This window comes from Strix uralensis, chromosome 1 (genome assembly GCF_047716275.1).
Source record: "Strix uralensis isolate ZFMK-TIS-50842 chromosome 1, bStrUra1, whole genome shotgun sequence".
NCBI lineage: Eukaryota > Metazoa > Chordata > Aves > Strigiformes > Strigidae > Strix > Strix uralensis.
Window position 1 is genome coordinate 4,578,253 of NC_133972.1, and position 17,881 is coordinate 4,596,133.

Consider the following 17,881-nt stretch of genomic DNA (forward strand, 5'->3'; position numbering starts at 1 on the left):
TACCAGAACGGCAGAGAAACCTGCAAGCAGAGCTGATATAACCAAAGCTTTTACCTTTCTCAAAAAGCTCTGCAAACAGCAGGGATAAGCAGGACAGTCACACACGCATCATGTGCTCAGTCAAGTCAGGGTCTCTTCAAATCAAACACTTAATCAGGTGAAATCTAAAGATTTGGGGCTCAGCAGTGGGTTCCCAAATGCGCAGAAGAATCAGAAATGCCATGTCTTTCCTTCTGGGAAAGGATAAAAAGCAGGTAAAATTGTTTCCTTTACAGTTTTAGCTTTTTTGGAAGACAAGCTTCCAGAAAATCAGGTCAACTCAAACAGCTCCACCCAGCATTAGTATTTTTATGTCTCTGAAGGTCAGCTCCTTTGGAGCAAATGGGACTTATTTTAGTTAGCTAGAGTGCAGTATGAAATTATCCAGCAATCTTATCGGGGCCAGGTCTCCTCCCCTCATATTCTAAATTGCATAAAAACAAAAACATGTCAAGATGTTGTAACTACATAATCCTCATCAGAATCACAAGACAGTATTTGCATCTGGCTGGTGGATCAAAGGATTGTTTTTATATAAACAAATTTAAGGCAGCATTCGCTAAACCGATAATCTCAAGCAAATGGACAGTGCCAATATAAAACCCCTAATCTCCAGCAGTGACTTAGCATAGTGCACATGGAAGCATAACCACAACTGAGCACGTTTCCACCATCGGGCCTGCAGCCTGCTCCGTAGCAGGCATGGGATACCAGAGGGCAAAGAGAAAAAAGAGCTCTCGGCCGGCGAGCATGGGGTGGACGAGAGTAATTTTGCATGTTTTATCCTATCACACATTTGCGTACACAGAATTGGTTGAACGCAACTTTGCCAGAGAGCTTAGAAAAAAAAACATGAGTGGGAAGAAAAATGCTGATAAACACGGAGCCGTATAGTCAAAACTAGCTGGTAACTCTTCAACAAATAGCTTAAGCTATTTCAATTTATACCTTTAAATATTCTGGCTCAAAATGGCTTCTGAACAGCAATCAAGCTCATCATCTCCCAGAGTCACCAAAAAAAAAAAAAAAAGGCTTAGAGTTTTGCTTGCCCTTTGGCATTCCAATATGGCATAAACACTTGGTTTAGATTCTCAAGCTTCTTTCTCTAACCGTGAGAATTAAAGAGAATTTGAATTTAAATAGAAGCCAAGGCTCGCCTGGTTTTGTGTTTCGGGGATGCCAGAGCTCTCAGAAGCACACATGTACTGTCAGATAGCACTAACAGAAGCACAGCTGCGCAGCGGGTCTGGCATCCAAGAGCAGGAGAAGGAGACCAGCCACACCGATTTCCACTAAGATCCCTCTCCCCCACCCCACCCTCACACCTCTCTTTCTGAAATAGGAAGCTGAGGCTTGAAGGTTTAATCACCTTGTGTGATCACCGCCTGCCTGCGATGGGATTGAATCCAAGACGGCTCGATGTTAGAGAACCCCAAGGGAAGTTCAGTGATTGAGCACAAGTATTACCCGAGTGATGCTAAATCAGTGTAAAGCAACTAAGCTAGAAAAACCTTAGTTTTGTTTTGTGAACAACTAGGTTAATTTCACCACTTTAGTTCATAAAGTATGGAAAAAGTTTCAAGAACACTTTGCCTTATCAAGACAATACTTAAGGCACTCCTTCCTCCTTAGGAAAATAGAGGTATATTATATAGTTAAGCAGCTACACCCAAGATCCAGGCAGCTTTATGATACAATCTGCACTTTAAACAAAAAGCACAAAACCACCCCTTCAGACTGAAATATGTTGCCGGCAGACTACTGGTACAAGGCCCTACGCTGAAATGACCCTGCCCTTTCTGCAGCTGGGCCCTGGGATGCTGGGAAAGCAGCCGAGATCTGGGGCAGAGAATGAAAACACACAAAGCTTAGCAGCGCACTTTTGGTATCACCTGGGTGTCTCTGAACTACTTTTAATGTATATTTTGCAAGTGTCTGACAGATCTGAGAGTGCATGCTTGATACTTGTTTTTGTACAAAAAGACAATATCAGTATTTATACTAACCAGAAGTGTTAACAACTTTGGGGCAGGAATAGGGATGGACAGACTTGGAGAGGGAGAAGGTGTTTAATGTATCATATGAGATAAAAATGCAAGTATCTTAACATCGTTTGCTGACTTTTTTTAATCCCTCTGAAACTTCGGGGTATATGGAACATTCTCCATCTTCAGTTTCATATGCGACAAAGTGTTTAAACCTTCTTCTGCAAAAGCAAAGCCTGCTGCCTTCCACAAGAAAGGCGCTTACTCCTAGTGCAGAAAGGAAGGTAAAAAGAAAGGGAAAGTCGTGGTTTGGCCTTGGGTTTGAGGCTCTGTGATTTATTTTCATTCCAGGGAGGATGGCCTGCTCTGCTGTGCAGCAGTGTCTGTCCAGCAGCATCACGCAGCACCAGCAGAGCCATCTCGTGGTGACACATGTGCTTGAAAAAAGCCCCAAAGCCACTGCCCATAGCAAATTAAAAGAACGTTGTCACATCATGCTCAGGATTTGTTACCCTATTAAAAAACCGTATACAAAGTTAAGACTCATCACCAAGTTTGTGAACAGAGTGCAAGAATGCAAGATATTCATTTACTGTGGACAAGGCCACCAGCAGTTATGCGGCAGACCTAGCTTTATATGCACAATTCCTCAACGATAACACAATCAAACATTTCAGAAACAATGTTGGTCCTCACTTGAACCAAAACGCCTCACAGGAGCACTGCTGCCTGCTGCAAGCTATTAAAGCACAGTATTTTCCTTTCAGTTGGAACTCGCTCCCACCTGAACATCTCTTCCTTCACACTTTGGGATGTGTATCCTTTACTTCACATGAGCACTCTAATAAAAAACCTGCTGCTACAGCCTCCGTGACTTTAATTGGAAGCTCCACAGTATCCTCAAAACTCCTGGGAGCCGATAAGGAAAGCAAGCTGCAAACAGTGCAGCACAAACCCAAAGCGATCCTTCAGCGTTATGTAAAGCCTACAATGTCATAAGAGGATTACCCCAGAATTTGCCAAATTATGATGTCCAGCCAGGTGCTAGAAAGAGTAAAAGCCTTTCTTCTTAAGCTATGCCTTTCCAAGGATATTTTAAAAGTTAACTATTATTAGAGCTTTATTCTAGGGCAAATTTGAGGTGACCATACAACTGCTCATTACATCTCCCTCCTCTTCTCCATCTCTCTGTACCCACATGGTTCACCCAGGTCCATGATGGGGGCCCATCTGATCATTAGCCTTGTCTATCTGGCTCCTGGGCTTAAGGAAAAAAGTGACAGAAAAACCTTGAGCAGAGATGGAACAGCTAGAGCCTGACGGGACATATGATTAAACCTCTTCTGACTGGGGAAAGGCAATCTCAGTAGCAGAGACCGTGCTGTCTGAACACATTCGTGCCTTTTAACATAAATAAATTAACAAGCGGGGGCTGAAAAGCCTGATCCATGAAAGCTACTTTTCTCCCTCAGGAAAACAAAGCTATTTGCAGTCATACTTGGAGCCAGGGACGTAGAACTCCCGCTGCCTCTCACACAGCAGTCCCCCTTCCCCAAAAACTTCACATTACACTGGAGGCACTGCACTACAACAACACTTAACACCCCCATTAGGACCTTGTAATAGCTCACCCAGGCTCATTTATTCTATAGCCTCAACAAAAGCAAGCACATTAAGCTTTACTATATTTTTTTAAACAGTTATAAATCTCATGGAAGAAATAGGTATCTTATCACTTCAGGGAAAAACAGATTAGACAAACGAAGACATAACAGGATCAAACCCTAAAACTGGCCTGTAGTCAACTGACACTGTTTTAAACTGCAGAGGTTCACAGTCCTTCGCCTCCTTGTACAAGGTAGGAAAGCTGAAAAACATTAACCACTGAAGGCAAGCAAGCTCTCCAATTTCTTCAGTTAGGGTCTTGTTTTCATCTTGCCAAAGATTTAGATAATGCTCATAACTGTTCGCCAACTATCCCAAAAAAGGGAAAAACAAATCTCCAAACCACGAACAAGACACTGCATTCCCCCCTTGCCTTGTAGGAGGGAAACAAGGTCTGCTCAAGCAGACAAACAACTGGTTGGGCAGCCGGGGAAGCACTGGGGAGGGGAAGAGGGAGTTAGAAAAGCCAGGAGACGCAGATGCAGAGTCTGGCCCAGAGGTAACCTGTGTCAGCACTCCAACATCTCTGCCTCAGTGCTGCACACAGGAACAGGCAGTCTTCTCACAGGGCAGTTCAACGAGTTTTAATTACTGAGCATACCCAAAAGGCCTCATTATACCTGCTTCAAGAATCTGAAGTTATTTGAAATAGTGAGTTATGATAGCAATGTTCAAGCAATACACGTCTGGAAGGACACAACTTAAGGAACTTGTATTTTAAAACAATAGTATATAATGGTTTTAACACTGAGAAATTCTGGTGCTGGGATGTCTTAGAATTTGTAACTTCTAGAACAAAGCATGCTTTTAAAACATCCTTAAACCACATGCTAAAGTGTTAACAAGTCTGCATGTTTCTCTGTTACTCCCACTTCTGCAATATTAAAATATAAAACACTTACAATTAGAGGTACTATAATTGGATACAATAATGCACACCTGAATTGACCAAAGCTCAAAGTTTTATAATCTGTTTGCCCATTTCCATCCTTCCTACTCATTTGTCACCATTTCATGAACTATGTCAGTACAGAAAATTCAAAACTACGTTTTTTTTATTACAAGGCACCTGATACACTTCTAAACACTGCAGATAAGTGCCCTAAACGGACCAGAAATCCCCACTCGATATTTCCCCATTCTGTATCCTGGAGGTCTCGTTTATTCTGGTGGGTGATCATTATAGTTCTTCCGCTTTCATCAGCACTGAGGAGCATCAGGGTTAGGGAAAAACAAACAAAAAAAAAAACCACCAAAAAAACCCCCCACTTTCCTCTGAAAGAACTCACTAGGTTACCTGTCCAGGAGCAAATATTTTCTTTTTTTACATAGCATAGATCAAGGCCAAAAAATAATCAAGGCACTATGTGTCACAGGTGACTAGCCCCCCTTGGCAGAGGGGCAACACCACACAGGCAAAGATACAAAGAATTTAAATTGCTTACTGAGAAAGAAACCTAAAGGATGACCCCCAAACCTCACTGCTTTCCTTTTTACTCAGCTAGGGAAGCAAGTATCTGTTTAAATCTTTTCTTTTGCTAAGTAGTTTCTGATAAAGCTATTAACCCTAACAAATACCAACTGGGTTAATAAATGTTTGTACCCAGCAGAGACAGCACCATACTTTACTATACATGCACATAACCAGCACGTACATGCAGCAAGAAATCAAAATAAGTAGACCCTTGGATCAGTGGAGAAACAAAGCTTTAGCTATTAAACTTTGAGTTGAAGCTCACAAACAATGTGGACCTTACGAAGGTGCCCACCTGCACACCTCACCAGCAACAGCAAGTCATCAATCTTTACCCCTTGGATTTGCCGTTACCCAGAGTGGTGGTATCTTGCACAGTCTGGTATTTTGAGACAGAAAACACTGTATATATATAAGCGTAGCAGTCACCCACTTTGGACAGTGCTTTCTCTGAGAAGCCCAAGGCAGCCCACAAGACATTAACATAAATAACAGCATCTTCTGTGGACTAGCAATGATAGCTTATTTTACAGGCCGAAGAACTGAACAGAAGGGTAGAGTAGAAAAGCAAGAAATGAGATTTGATCTCAATCTTTGCTTTTAAAATAAATTGCTCAGCAACATAGAAAAGTCCTGTTTGAGCAGGCCTAGCAATATCACAATAAGCATCTGAGAACACTTTTGCTTAAGTGATGCAGCTTTTTGGTCTTGTGCTTTAGACACTTACGTTCCACCTGAATACCGTCTGCATGGGATTTGCTTTTTGGTTCCTGGCTCCCAGCTTTTGCATCATCATCATCCAGCAGAGGAACGTAGTCAGTTTTATCTACTGTTTCTCCAACCACATCATCAAATTTCTCTGCTTCCAGAGTGGCAATGAAGTCCCTTTTCACTTCTTCCTCAATCTCGGGAGGGGGCTCTGTGAGAGCATCCGCAAGACTGAGGTTGTGATCCAAGTCAGCCATGCTTTAGCACCTTTGCAACCTGAAAAGTGATGTGGGGAAGAAAAAGAAAATAACATTTTAATAAGAGGCCTTTTAAGTTTACTCAGAGTTTGATGTTGACAACTGCGTGCCTCCTGTGCCATAACACAGTAAGAAACATTTGCTTTAGCCCTCAGTAATTCCCAGACGTTTACAAAACCCCCACAGCAGTACAGAAACAAACAGCTAGATCATCTAAATTGGGTTTTACTGCAGGAACATTACATTTCATGCGATGTTTCATCAGAACCTAAAAGAAAAGAAAAAAAAAAAAGAAAAAACCCAAACAAACAAGCAAGCAGTACCTGGCCAGCATAAACACAATCTTACATTGATTTCTGCCTTGCCCCAGATCTGCAAGTTAATTACACATCCGCAGGAGCAGAAAGACAAATGACGCAAGTGAATTTAGTTCTTGGGTTGGACTCCACCCAGCCTCCCCTATGGAGATTAGGATTTTACATAATCTCTGATGTATATTTCAGTGATGCTTTTGATCCCTTTGATAGGGTCCTGTAACATGGTTATGTCCTCAGCAAACCTTGCTACTACCAACAAACCCACTCTAGCCCTGGGATTTGTGGTAGAAGGTGAAGTTTTAATGATGCTTACATGAAAAAAATATAGTAACATACACAGGTACACATTATATATAAAGCTATAACTTGGAAACAAAGTAGAAAGAATCACCATTTATCTTTTCCTCCCTGATTTGTATCTCAGCATTCAATTTAACCTCCTGGCACTAAACAGAAAATGTACCTGAACTGATTCATCTGTTTTGCAGCTAAAGCTTTCAGGTTGGCATAACAAATACACCCATAAACTATTATTTTTTTCACATTTCATCCTTTTGAAGTTGTTATTATTAGGAACAACCACCAACAAATACTGACATGAATTTACAGAGAGCCATCTGAGGGAGCAAAACCCACCACTTCTGATTGACAAAAGGTGCATTTCTGAAACTTTCTTTCAGCGCAGTGTTAGTCAGTGTTCTTTGTGCCCAATGCGATCAAAACAGCAGAGATATCAAAAGCTCTAGTCATACATTTTAGCCATCTGCAGAAATTGTCTGGTACAAACTGTAAAAACCAAAAACCCATAAAGGGCCATTAGTATCTAAATTGGCACACTTGTAACTCCTACAGTAGCTCAGCTTCCTTTAATTTTGGTCTACGTTTGGAAGCACAAAGCAATTTGATGCTGACGTCTATTAGACTCGCTATTAGATGCACAATCTGTGAGGAGACTCTCCCTCTTAATGAAAGATTTACTCCTAGGAGCCCAGCAAGCCAATGCAGCAGTGCCTGGTTGAGAATTAGTAGAGAACAAGCCCATGGAAGCAACAATTTCAGAGTTCCAACAACAACTTCATCCAAATAAAAGGATACAAAGGAGCTTAGGTAAAGTGAGTCATCATTTTACAGCCAACCCTCACTATATTAGACACGAACTACCAAGCTACATTAGGAGAAAATAAGAAATAGAGCTGAAGACACAGAGCTGCGTACGTAAAGAGGCACAGACACTTAGAAGAAAACACAATGGGCATTTGTACATGTTGGTTAATGAAGGGCTGACCCGAGTGGCCGCTGCGCAGCAGCCCAGGGTCACTGACTTCCATGGATGGCAGAACACAGATCCTCTTGTTCCAAAAAAACAAAGGCTCCTACTCCTTGAACTACAGGAAATTCTTCGTCAGCAGTATACGGCTACTGACACATACCTACAGGCTCAAGCCTCTATAAGGCAATATTTCACATTCTTTATAAACAATGGTATCACACTGTTATTGGTGTTTATGTAATTGCATGCAAGTATATTATGGAAACTAATTCAGTTAAACCTATTCTTTTTCTCTTTAACAATAAAAGGTCAGACTTCAAGCCAGATCAGACTTCAAGCAGCAACTGCAGTTTTTGTTGGTTTAGATAAAGGCCCTGAAGAATTATCCCTTAATGGAAATCTTGAAGTGAAAGGTTTGGAGCTCTTAACCCTTTGTGCAGGGCCACAGTTGCATGAATTATGGTCATTAAAAAAAGCCAGCTTTATACTTAAGTGAGTCTTGTTTAAAAAAGCTTCTTTCAGACAGAGTTCTTGACTATTTTCAAGACACACCATCGCACAGACCTGCACACAGCCGACCACATTACCCTTCACCAAGTCTCATCCAGGGAGGTAAGTAACTTCTAGAAGTTTTATCTTTATGTTGGCCAGTCTCTCTGAAGGAAGAAATAGGGCTCTTAAATCGCCATCTTTTCAACGATGCTTTCAACTTGAAAGTGAGATGATGGCTTTTAGGTCAGTCAACCTCAAAACCAAAAATTTGGAGCTATGAACATTTCATCCTTGTCTTCTGAAAATTTCATTTAGCGTAGGAAAGAAAAATTATATTTAAAATTTTTGACAAACTGATTCATGATGTTACTAGGAAATGCAAGAATCAAAACTACAGTCAGAAAATAGCTACAGAGCATCCAATAACTTGGGGAATAAGCAAGCAAAGGCTGGAGTGAGCACACCAGACGCCAAAAAAAATCTGACTCCTGCTCTTGACAGCAGGCATGCCAGGTTGGGCTGACTCAGACTTTGCAGATGTCACAAGTCCTTCACGTTCGCAGTATCCTCTTTGGTTCTGCACCAACGCCAGCGTAGCAAGGTTTACCCATCACAAACCTGAAGCTTTATGTAAATAGCATTTAGGAAAACCTCTCTTTTCAACCTCACTCCAGATGCTTGTTAGCAGTAGATTACAGTCCATAAACTGAACTATCAGCTCACAATTTTTCACACGTTCACTTCAAATTAAACATTCCGGCTATTTTAGTTTCAGGAACATGAGTGGTCTTTTAGGAGCATTTCCTCTTGCCAGCTTAATTTAGGGTCTGTCCAAATAGCAAGTCATTGTTATCCTCCCACTCTGAAGGAAACTATTACCTGACTACTTTATAGAGAGGCCCTTTAACCTTTCACATCCCCTCCTCTGCATGATCCAAACCCAGTAACCATCTACAGCCAACACCAGACCGCACTGAAACACGTATAGCCATAATCATTGGTTTGTAGTCAGAGCAAGCTTATAAGCAGTATTTAGATGGCCCAGAAATTATTTAGACCTTGTCCCACTGAGATATTCAGTCCTCTAGACCTAAACAACTGCACTTCAACCAGCGGAGCAATGCCTCCAGAGTGCTGGTGACAGCAGGAGCTGCTGTGAGAGTGGAGTTAGGGAGGCAGTCAGGCATTCTTAAACCCAAATCAAGGCTAATCCCACCCTGATCATCCTCCAAGATATGAATATTCCACCACAAGCAACTGATGGATTCACATCATGCTTTTTTTGGTCCACATTAACGTGGTAGCACTTTATGAAATAGTTGCCATAAAACAGCATTGACAACGTCTCTAATTCAGACCTACATAGGAACTAGGACACTAAAGCAATCTAGTTTCTGGGGAAAAATAATAATGAGGTTGTGCAGACCTATCAGCAGGACATTTCCTTGTCTATATTTAACTTCACAGGGAATGCAGAAACTATGTATAAAAAAAAATAAATCAGCGTAACTAAGAAAAGCCATTTTGCATTTTTGAGGCAAATACAGAACTGGTATCTCAGACATGTAAAAGCGCCTGGCAAATAACGACCTGTGCTGGCTACAGGGAGCCTTCAACACCCAGGGAGGGTCAAAGCACAGCCAGAACACCACTAGAACTGGACTAGAAGCAACTTCTCCACATTCCAGCCTAACTACACTAATTCCTAGACTCCCAGTTTGAACTAGGGCTTATAGAGTTAACAAAGCCAAAATGAAAAATAAGTATACTGCACAGATTCTGCCCAAGGGTAGAAGGCAAATCCTGAAGCATATTCATGTGTTGACCAGCTTAGCAAGACAGATGTTTCCTATACGATTTTCATTCATATGGAACACAGTTATCTACGTACAGGAAGCATTCAAGAATCTTCATCAAGATGTACCTTAATACACTGTGCATTACATAGCCATGCAAATCACACAAGGAATATGAATTCTGACATTAACTTTCAAGATGAAAGGGCAAAACTGAGGAATGACTAAGGTTTCAGAAGGCAGCCATTTAAAAAGGTATTAAATAATTCTTCAGCTGCAAGACAGCTGCCAAGGTCCTCTTGTTTGTTAAATAGCAGAGGGAATAACAGCAGCAATGGTGTAACCAACCTGCGTGACTCAAGATTTCTATCTCTGGAAGAGCCTCAGAGGACAGTCAAGCCCTCCCTGAAGAACACCAAGTTGAAAAAGTATTGTGCTCAGAGGAAAGGTGTGAAAAGAAGCAGACCATAGCATTATCAGTCCCACAGTGACAGCTGTACTACAGACAAGGAAAAGAGTTTTCCTGTAGCTAGATATTCCTCAATCCATTCCAGATCTTTAAAATTATTCCACAGCAAATAAATCCTATTCACACTTTAAAAAAAAATTGTTTAGACCTTTTCATGTTCCAGCAACAGCTGATCTGTTATACCAAGTATTTGCCCCATCTGTTCCTTCTTACGCTCAGAATCTTTGTGTACCCAGTGAGTAACCTGTTCATTTTGGTAAATAAAAATCCATCTTCCTGTTAGCTAATCTGAAAGATATGGAAGAGTTATTTTAATCTCTCAGCCATATCACAGACCCCCTTATCCTGGCATCTTGTTACAGAGAACTCCTCCTATTTACCCGATTCAATTAGTCTCTCCCTTTCAAAACGAGCTCCTTTCTGGGTGTTCCCACCACCTTATTTGATGTTTGACCACATCCACAAGGTTGAAGTTTGCTAACGTACGCAGAACTGGTACTCTGCAAACCACTTTAGAGAGTCACAGACTCACAACATCCTAGAGATCCTGAAGAAGTTAGACTGGCACTTCCTTGCAGAAGTTTTAAGTGACCTAGTGGAATAACTTTCAAGAAACATCATCTCATCCAGCCACTCTCTGAAAGTAGAAGCAATACAAACAACAAAAGCCACTGCCTCCAGCTTCCCATCTAGGGAAGAGTGGAGTTTATTTCCTGAACTTTGTATTTCCATTTTGTAGCTTCCTTAACTGCACTGCTGTGTAGATGCCTCCGGGCACGCACGGTCTTTGAATTTCAAGTTATGATCAGTCTGACCCAGATTTTTGTGCATCTTGGCTGAAGATGGAGAAAGGGGAGAGCAGGCAAGTGGGGGCAGGGTATGCTGCCCCACAAAAAAAAAAAAAAGAACATGAAACCCTGAAAACTGTTTAAACAGAATCATACTTGGCACGAGATGCTGCCTTACTTCCCTCACATTTTTGGCAGAGGGAGTAGATGATTTTTCCCAGAGAAGCGTACACAGGACGGGTACCACCCTCTGCCAGTTATGCAAGGCAGAGCGCTCACTGCCCGCCGGCCCCGCAGTGACACAGCACTTCGACCCGCTCCAGGGAGTCCTGCACAGCTGCTGGTCTCCTGAGGTGGATGTACATCTCTGTCCTCTCCCAGGTGAGCTGTACTCGGCCTCTGTCCTTCCACCTAACACCTATTTTGATAGTGGCTGTATCCCTACTAGTATTAACTATATATTCTCCTCTACCAAAACCAAGTTCAAGCAACCTTTATGCCAAACAGGTACGAGAAATCTATTCACAAATATCTAAGAGAATATGAAGCAACATTTCCTCACTTTTGCTTGTTTGTTTAAAGGAGACACTCTGATATACATGCTTCTCATAAATGGGTGTATTATTGCATCAGATCCACTTGCTCCTTTAAAATTAGCTCCTAACTACACACAGAACAAAATCCCTGACTGGAAGAAACAGGGACAGCTCGGTCATAATTCCCATTTCTCCTGTCTAAGTCAGCTTGCTTTTCTTAGACAAGACTCTCATGAGCACTTAGCAGCGGCTGTTGAGGCATAAGAAAACAAGATAGCAGGGAGCAGATATATGCTAAGTCATCTTCCTTCATTGTACCCTGAAGGGAGTCTTCCATGAAAAGGATGTCTACATCTATCTCTCAAAAGGAGAAGACATATCAATGAAATGCAGTTGCTGGCATTTCTTACATTCCATGGCTGGGCACAACAAGTCTAAGACCTAGTTTAAGCTTTTATAATTTTTTTTTTTTTTTGGCACAGTCTGAACCAGTGGGATTTTTTTTTTTTTTTTTTTTTTTTTTTTTAAGTTAAACACAGTAAGATCTCTGCTTTATTTTTGTGGATGTTCTGAGTTGCAAGAAATCACTCAAATTACTATAAGCATCTTCTCAGAGGTAGTGAGGTGCAGGTCAAGGGATCGTTAATAAAGTCTTTCCAACACTTACAAATTCTCAACTCACTTGCTAGGAAAAAAAAAAAAAACAAAACAATGCAACACCTCAAAGTGGGTTTCCTGAATTATAGGCTTATACTCAGGAATTAGTTCCCCAAAAGTGCAGTGATGTAGTTACCATCTTGCTAGTAGAGGGAAGGTCTAGTCCAAATACTCAAGACCTGCTAGACAAGTGTAAGTACCTGATACCACATACATCATCATACCACTAGTTCAGTAGAAGACTATAGGTATTTCCACAGCAAAAAAAATCAAACGCTGATTTTAAGCTTTGAGCAGTTGTTTAACCCAGAGCGCAGTCAGCAGCTTTCTCGTAACTCCTACGAGCTGAAGCAAACAGCAGAGAGCAGTTTCCAGCTCCAGGCTGCCACACCACTTGTGCTGCCAACCTGTGTATCACACTAAGGGTCCGCTTACATCAAGGCGTAACATAAAATGTCTTATTGCTAATTTCAAATACACGTTTGGACTTTCAGCAATAGCAGGATTTCAGTAAGAGTCATGTCATACAAAAGCACATTCTCCTTCAGACAATACATTAATATAGCAAGAGTTTCCAACTATTATTTATACAGTTTAAGTAATGTTAAGTAATGTCCTCCTTTATGAAGGACAAAAGAAATTCAAGAACAGAGAAGGTAGATTTGGGGCATTTGTTGGTTTTGCACCTGGATTGCTACAACAGACAAAGAACTCGCAGAGTTGTTTCCCTTCTCAGCACAAATTCTCCAGCAGACTTCTGGCTAATTTTAAGTATACAGAATACATTAAATAAGTCCCAGAACCTCCAAGCTCCTGTAGATAACAAGTCAAAAAATGCACAACTAAAAGAAAGGGGAAAAGTTCCTATTATTGCCTCCACGGAGAAACACAAGGACGATGTAGGCACTTCCACTCAGGACAACCAAGCAGCAATACATGCCATCCATCACACCAGCAGAGCTTGGGCACCGGTGATGGATGTGAAGGTACTGCAGAGGATTGGAGACAGGGCAAGGTGTCCCTAAAAACTCCAGGCCTTTATACAGATGTCAGTGTCACTCAACCACATACTAATAACCATAAAATAGCTCCAAAGGCTTGGTGCCAAACTCAGATCACTTCCACAATCAGTTTATGGCCACACACAAGATAATAAATGTGATGTTTTAACTTCTCACTTTAGATAGATTTAACAAAGTTGTGATTCATCTTGTCAACAGAATTTCAAAGCCAAGGCAGAACTTCAGCCACTATTGCTTCCTCATAATGCAGTTTGCTCAGAGTCATTTCCCCTTCCATGTCTGGTATCTCACTTCTTCCACTTGTCAGGTCACTAATAACCTTTCCCTCAGCTTTTGAATCAGGTCCCTAGTCTCACTTGAGCTTCTTTTCCTAGAGCAAAAAGCCTACACAACAAAGCATGTTAAACGAGCTCCAAGTGACACTACACACACACACAGAAACAATCCTGGAGATTTTCAGGCCATCTGTAGCCTGTTCAGTCGTGGGTAACTAAACTTGCACATTAGGCATATGAGGAGCCAAGACAGATCCAAGCAGAAAACAAAACGAGTGCTCCAAGCAGTGCTGGTCTTTCACCTGGGAGAGGACAATTGGAGTAAATCAGTGAGCAGGCAAGAAGATGAGCAAACACTGGAGTCAGGTACAGTCTTGGGTGGAACACATGCATATATATACTTTGGATCAGGAAAAAAAGCCTAAGTCGATAAAGGAAACAAGCCTAAGAAAGCAGAAGGGGACAGGCAAAAGAGGAAAGTGAACACAAGAGCCACAAGACGACTGAGCAGAAGCTTGACCACAGTAACTTGTCAGTCAACTTCCCACTTTGCGATACAGCTCTAAGATTGAAAGCTGCATATCAATCTACATACAGACACGAGGGAAACCAACCCAGTTATCTTACAGATGGGCCTGTAAATTTTTCCAGGCAGTGGCCACAAAGACAAGCTAGGAAGCAGTTAGTCTCAGCTGGGACCCGTAGTACACTCAGGAAAATTTGAGGCAATTGAAGTGACTCCGCAGAAGAGGCTCAGGATGGCCACAGGCAGGGGGCTGCGACCACGGCCTGCATGCCAACTGTGCTTCGTTAATGCTATTAGTCATTCACTTTCACGGGCATGTTAATATTTTGAATAAACAAAGAGCAACTGTCAGAGCAGAACGGAAACCGCCACAGCGAGGCCAATAGACTACGACAGGGAAAGTCATTTGAACAAAACAAGCTCTAGCTGGCAAGGGCCGTTTTTTTTTTTTAAATCCCATACCTTCAACTTTTATAAACTGTAACTTTAGAATTGCAAAGTTGATGGCTTTAAAAAGTGCAATTATTTCGATTTCACAATGCCTTGTAAGAGTCTACATAATTCTGGGTTTTATTCAGTATTTCCAAGGAGAATCCATCAATTTATAGGGTTTCATTACTTACGATACAAGCCATTCCTCCACTGGTTTTAAAATTAACTTTTTGCTGTTAATTGGTACTGCAAATATACCTACTTTCTACAGCCAGACTGTGTACAAGTCTTTAATGAACATTTCAGCTCCATAAGCTTGAAACATTTTCATCAACTAGACTTCCCTTAAGAAAGCAATAAAGCTAGAGAGGCATGCTTTCACCATATTCAATTATTCAGATGGCATGTGAATTAGCAAAGTAAGGCAGCAGACAGTCTCCCAGTATTTGTGCCTCTTCAGTATCGTTAAAAAGATTCAGTTTTCTGAAGACTTGAGACAACTTCTATTTTCTTCCTGCCTTTTCTTTCCTGACATTCATAGCTTGCAGAGCCTACACTTCATCAAATGATAAAGTCTACAGAGATAACTGGGCAGAAATCCTGCACTAGCCAGAAGAAAGCTGTAAAATAACCTCGTCTCTCCAATGCGCATCTCATACTTGCTGTCAAAAGTTGTAATTAAAGTCAGCCTGCAAGCTGACAGTCCAAAATTTTGCAGGTTTACTAAAGCTACATTTCAGTTTATAGCCACTCTTTTTAGATGTAAACATTCACTTACTTAAAAATATCTGTACTTGATTTAACAAAAAGGAAACAATTTTTCTTTAAAGTAAAGGGACTTCACAAGAAGCTTCAAGGACCAGGAGAAGCCCGTCCTGGGGAGGTAATGGCAACAAGGACAATTCAAATCTACTTGAGCTCTCAAGTATAGACAGATAAATTGTAACTCGAGGAAAATCAGCATGATTTGTCTTTCTGAAGAGGATGGTGCCCAGTCTGAGAAATACAATGACCAGAGATCAGCTTTGCATCTCCATTATGGCAGGTACATCTCCAAGGTCAGGCAGATCTGCAGAGTGCATTTGAGATATAAGTTACACAATCTGCACAACACCAGGTAATGAAAAGCTCCCAAAAATGCAAGTAAAAAATTCACTGGAGCTGGCTAGAAGGGCGACTATTGTAACAGCTACTAAACACTGAAAGACCTATACATATTTACAGCTGTAACAAACATGAGATTCCATGGTTGGTCCACCCTTTCCAGGGCAGAAGCCTTGTGATCCAAGATGGTATTTTTCAAGAAACTTTAGTCTTATGCCAGCAAGGCTAGATCAATGCATCACTCAGCCTTTCGACCTTTGCACTTGCGTCTACAATAGACTCTTCAAAGAGGAATTCAATGCTCTGTTCTGCTCGTTTAAAATACAAGCTCTCCACCAGCCAAAAGATGATGCTTTTATAGGGATCTCTGTCCCCGAGAAGAAGTTGGGTCACTCCAACAGTTAACTTAGCTGTAATTTAGTATAGGAATTGATCTCATCATAGATTTCAACAACATAGAGGTCTCTGGTGATCCAGTCCATGAAAACACAGGCCAAAACCTCTCAGCAGCCAAAGCCTCTGCTGTATTAGTGTCATTTGCTGCTTCCCATCTTGGTGTTTAATGCATCCCACTAAGCATTCGCTTCCAAACACAAAGAGCTGAGCCACCCACGCAGCTGGGCTCCTGGCGAGAGATCAACTGCAAGGGTAGCAACTCTCCTGCACATTCCATTGTGTTCAACTTAACGTTCACCTCTCCCACAGAAGAAAGGCAATTCTGCCCGAGCAAAGCTGCCTGGAGAGAACTGACTGCATTACTCCCAGTTGTTATGGAAGCCCTCTACACAAATTGATCCCTGTAGCCAGATCTGTTATTAGTGGAGGGAAGGAAGGAAAGAAAGAAAGAAAGGAAGAAATACATACCAGCACTTCAAGGCTTCGAGGAATCTCTGTATTCTAGTGGCAGGTAACATGAATATTATATGCCCCTTATTATCATTGTTTTCAATTAAGTGAAAGCAGTTTAAAATAAAGCCTATGTTCCGCATTTACGCAAAAGAAAAATAATTAGCTAGAGCTAGATCTCCATCAAAGATCAAGGCAGGAGGAATACCCAAATGAAGGAGCACCAGTAAGAAGTCTTGTTCACACGTGTCTGAACGTATACGTACACACACGTACAGGTGCCTGTATACACACCATTCTTTCAGGACAGAATTGGGAGACTAAGGAGGCATCAATAAGAACACGACATGACTGACTTCAGCTGTCTTCATCTTTGATTTTAATAAAGAGGAGATCATTTCTCACTGGGCAAATATCTGACTGTCAGGAATCTCCTGGGTCACCTCTTATGATGGTGGTGTGAGAATAAAAGAAAGTCAGAGAGAAATCAAGCAATCACCTTTCATATAACCAGCACTATTGGTACAGTTACTTTGGACTAAGAGTTCAAGAGCTGCAGGCTGCTCAGAGAGGTTGTGGATCCTCCACTCTTGGAGATGTTCAAAACCAAACAGTACACAGTTCTGGGCAACTGCTCCAGGTGAGCCTGCTTTAAGCAGAGGGCAGTTGGACTAAATGATCTCCAGAGGTCCCTGCCAACCTCAGCCATTCTGCGATTCTGATATTCTTTGAAGAGCACTGTTCATATTTTTGAAACCAATGATCAAAAGCCTATGAACAGAACTAGACATGTCCTAAAGCAGTTCCATTTTGCATCCTGAAGGCAAGTCTTCAAACCAACCCAACCCTCCCAACCCCCTTGGCCACACATACAGTTCTGGAAAGGATCCACTTCTGTCCCAGACTCTGAGAGGATTAAGTAGTGTGGAGAGCGCACAGTAGTGCAGTCCTGCAGTAGACATGGAATCTCACTCATGAAGTGGCTTTTGCTAAGAATGGAAATGAGTCAAGGCTATGTAAAAAAAAAAACAGGGAATAATTGCAGAATTTGCATCTCTGATATACAATGGCCAATCTTGTCATTCAAATTTTCAGGTAACTCTCTTGCTCTTGATTTAAGAGCTAAAATTACTTTGGGTGCTACAAAGCTAGCTCTAGGAGTCCTAACTAGTCCTGCAACGGAAAGGCAGCCACCGATCCTGCTTACTAATATACAAAGGTCT

General features: G+C 41.5%; 1 protein-coding gene across 13 annotated transcripts in view; it reads right to left on the minus strand.

Annotated features, from left to right (window-relative positions):
* The window catches only part of MAP4 (microtubule associated protein 4), a 165,284-nt gene that overhangs the window by 106,010 nt on the left and 41,393 nt on the right, over positions 1-17,881 (minus strand). For all 13 annotated transcript variants that reach the window (XM_074875240.1, XM_074874877.1, XM_074874789.1 and 10 more), the window contains exon 3: positions 5,891-6,147. In XM_074875240.1, the coding sequence (XP_074731341.1) occupies positions 5,891-6,128 (238 nt within the window). In that variant the 5' untranslated portion in view covers positions 6,129-6,147. The remainder of the gene's footprint in view (positions 1-5,890; positions 6,148-17,881) is intronic.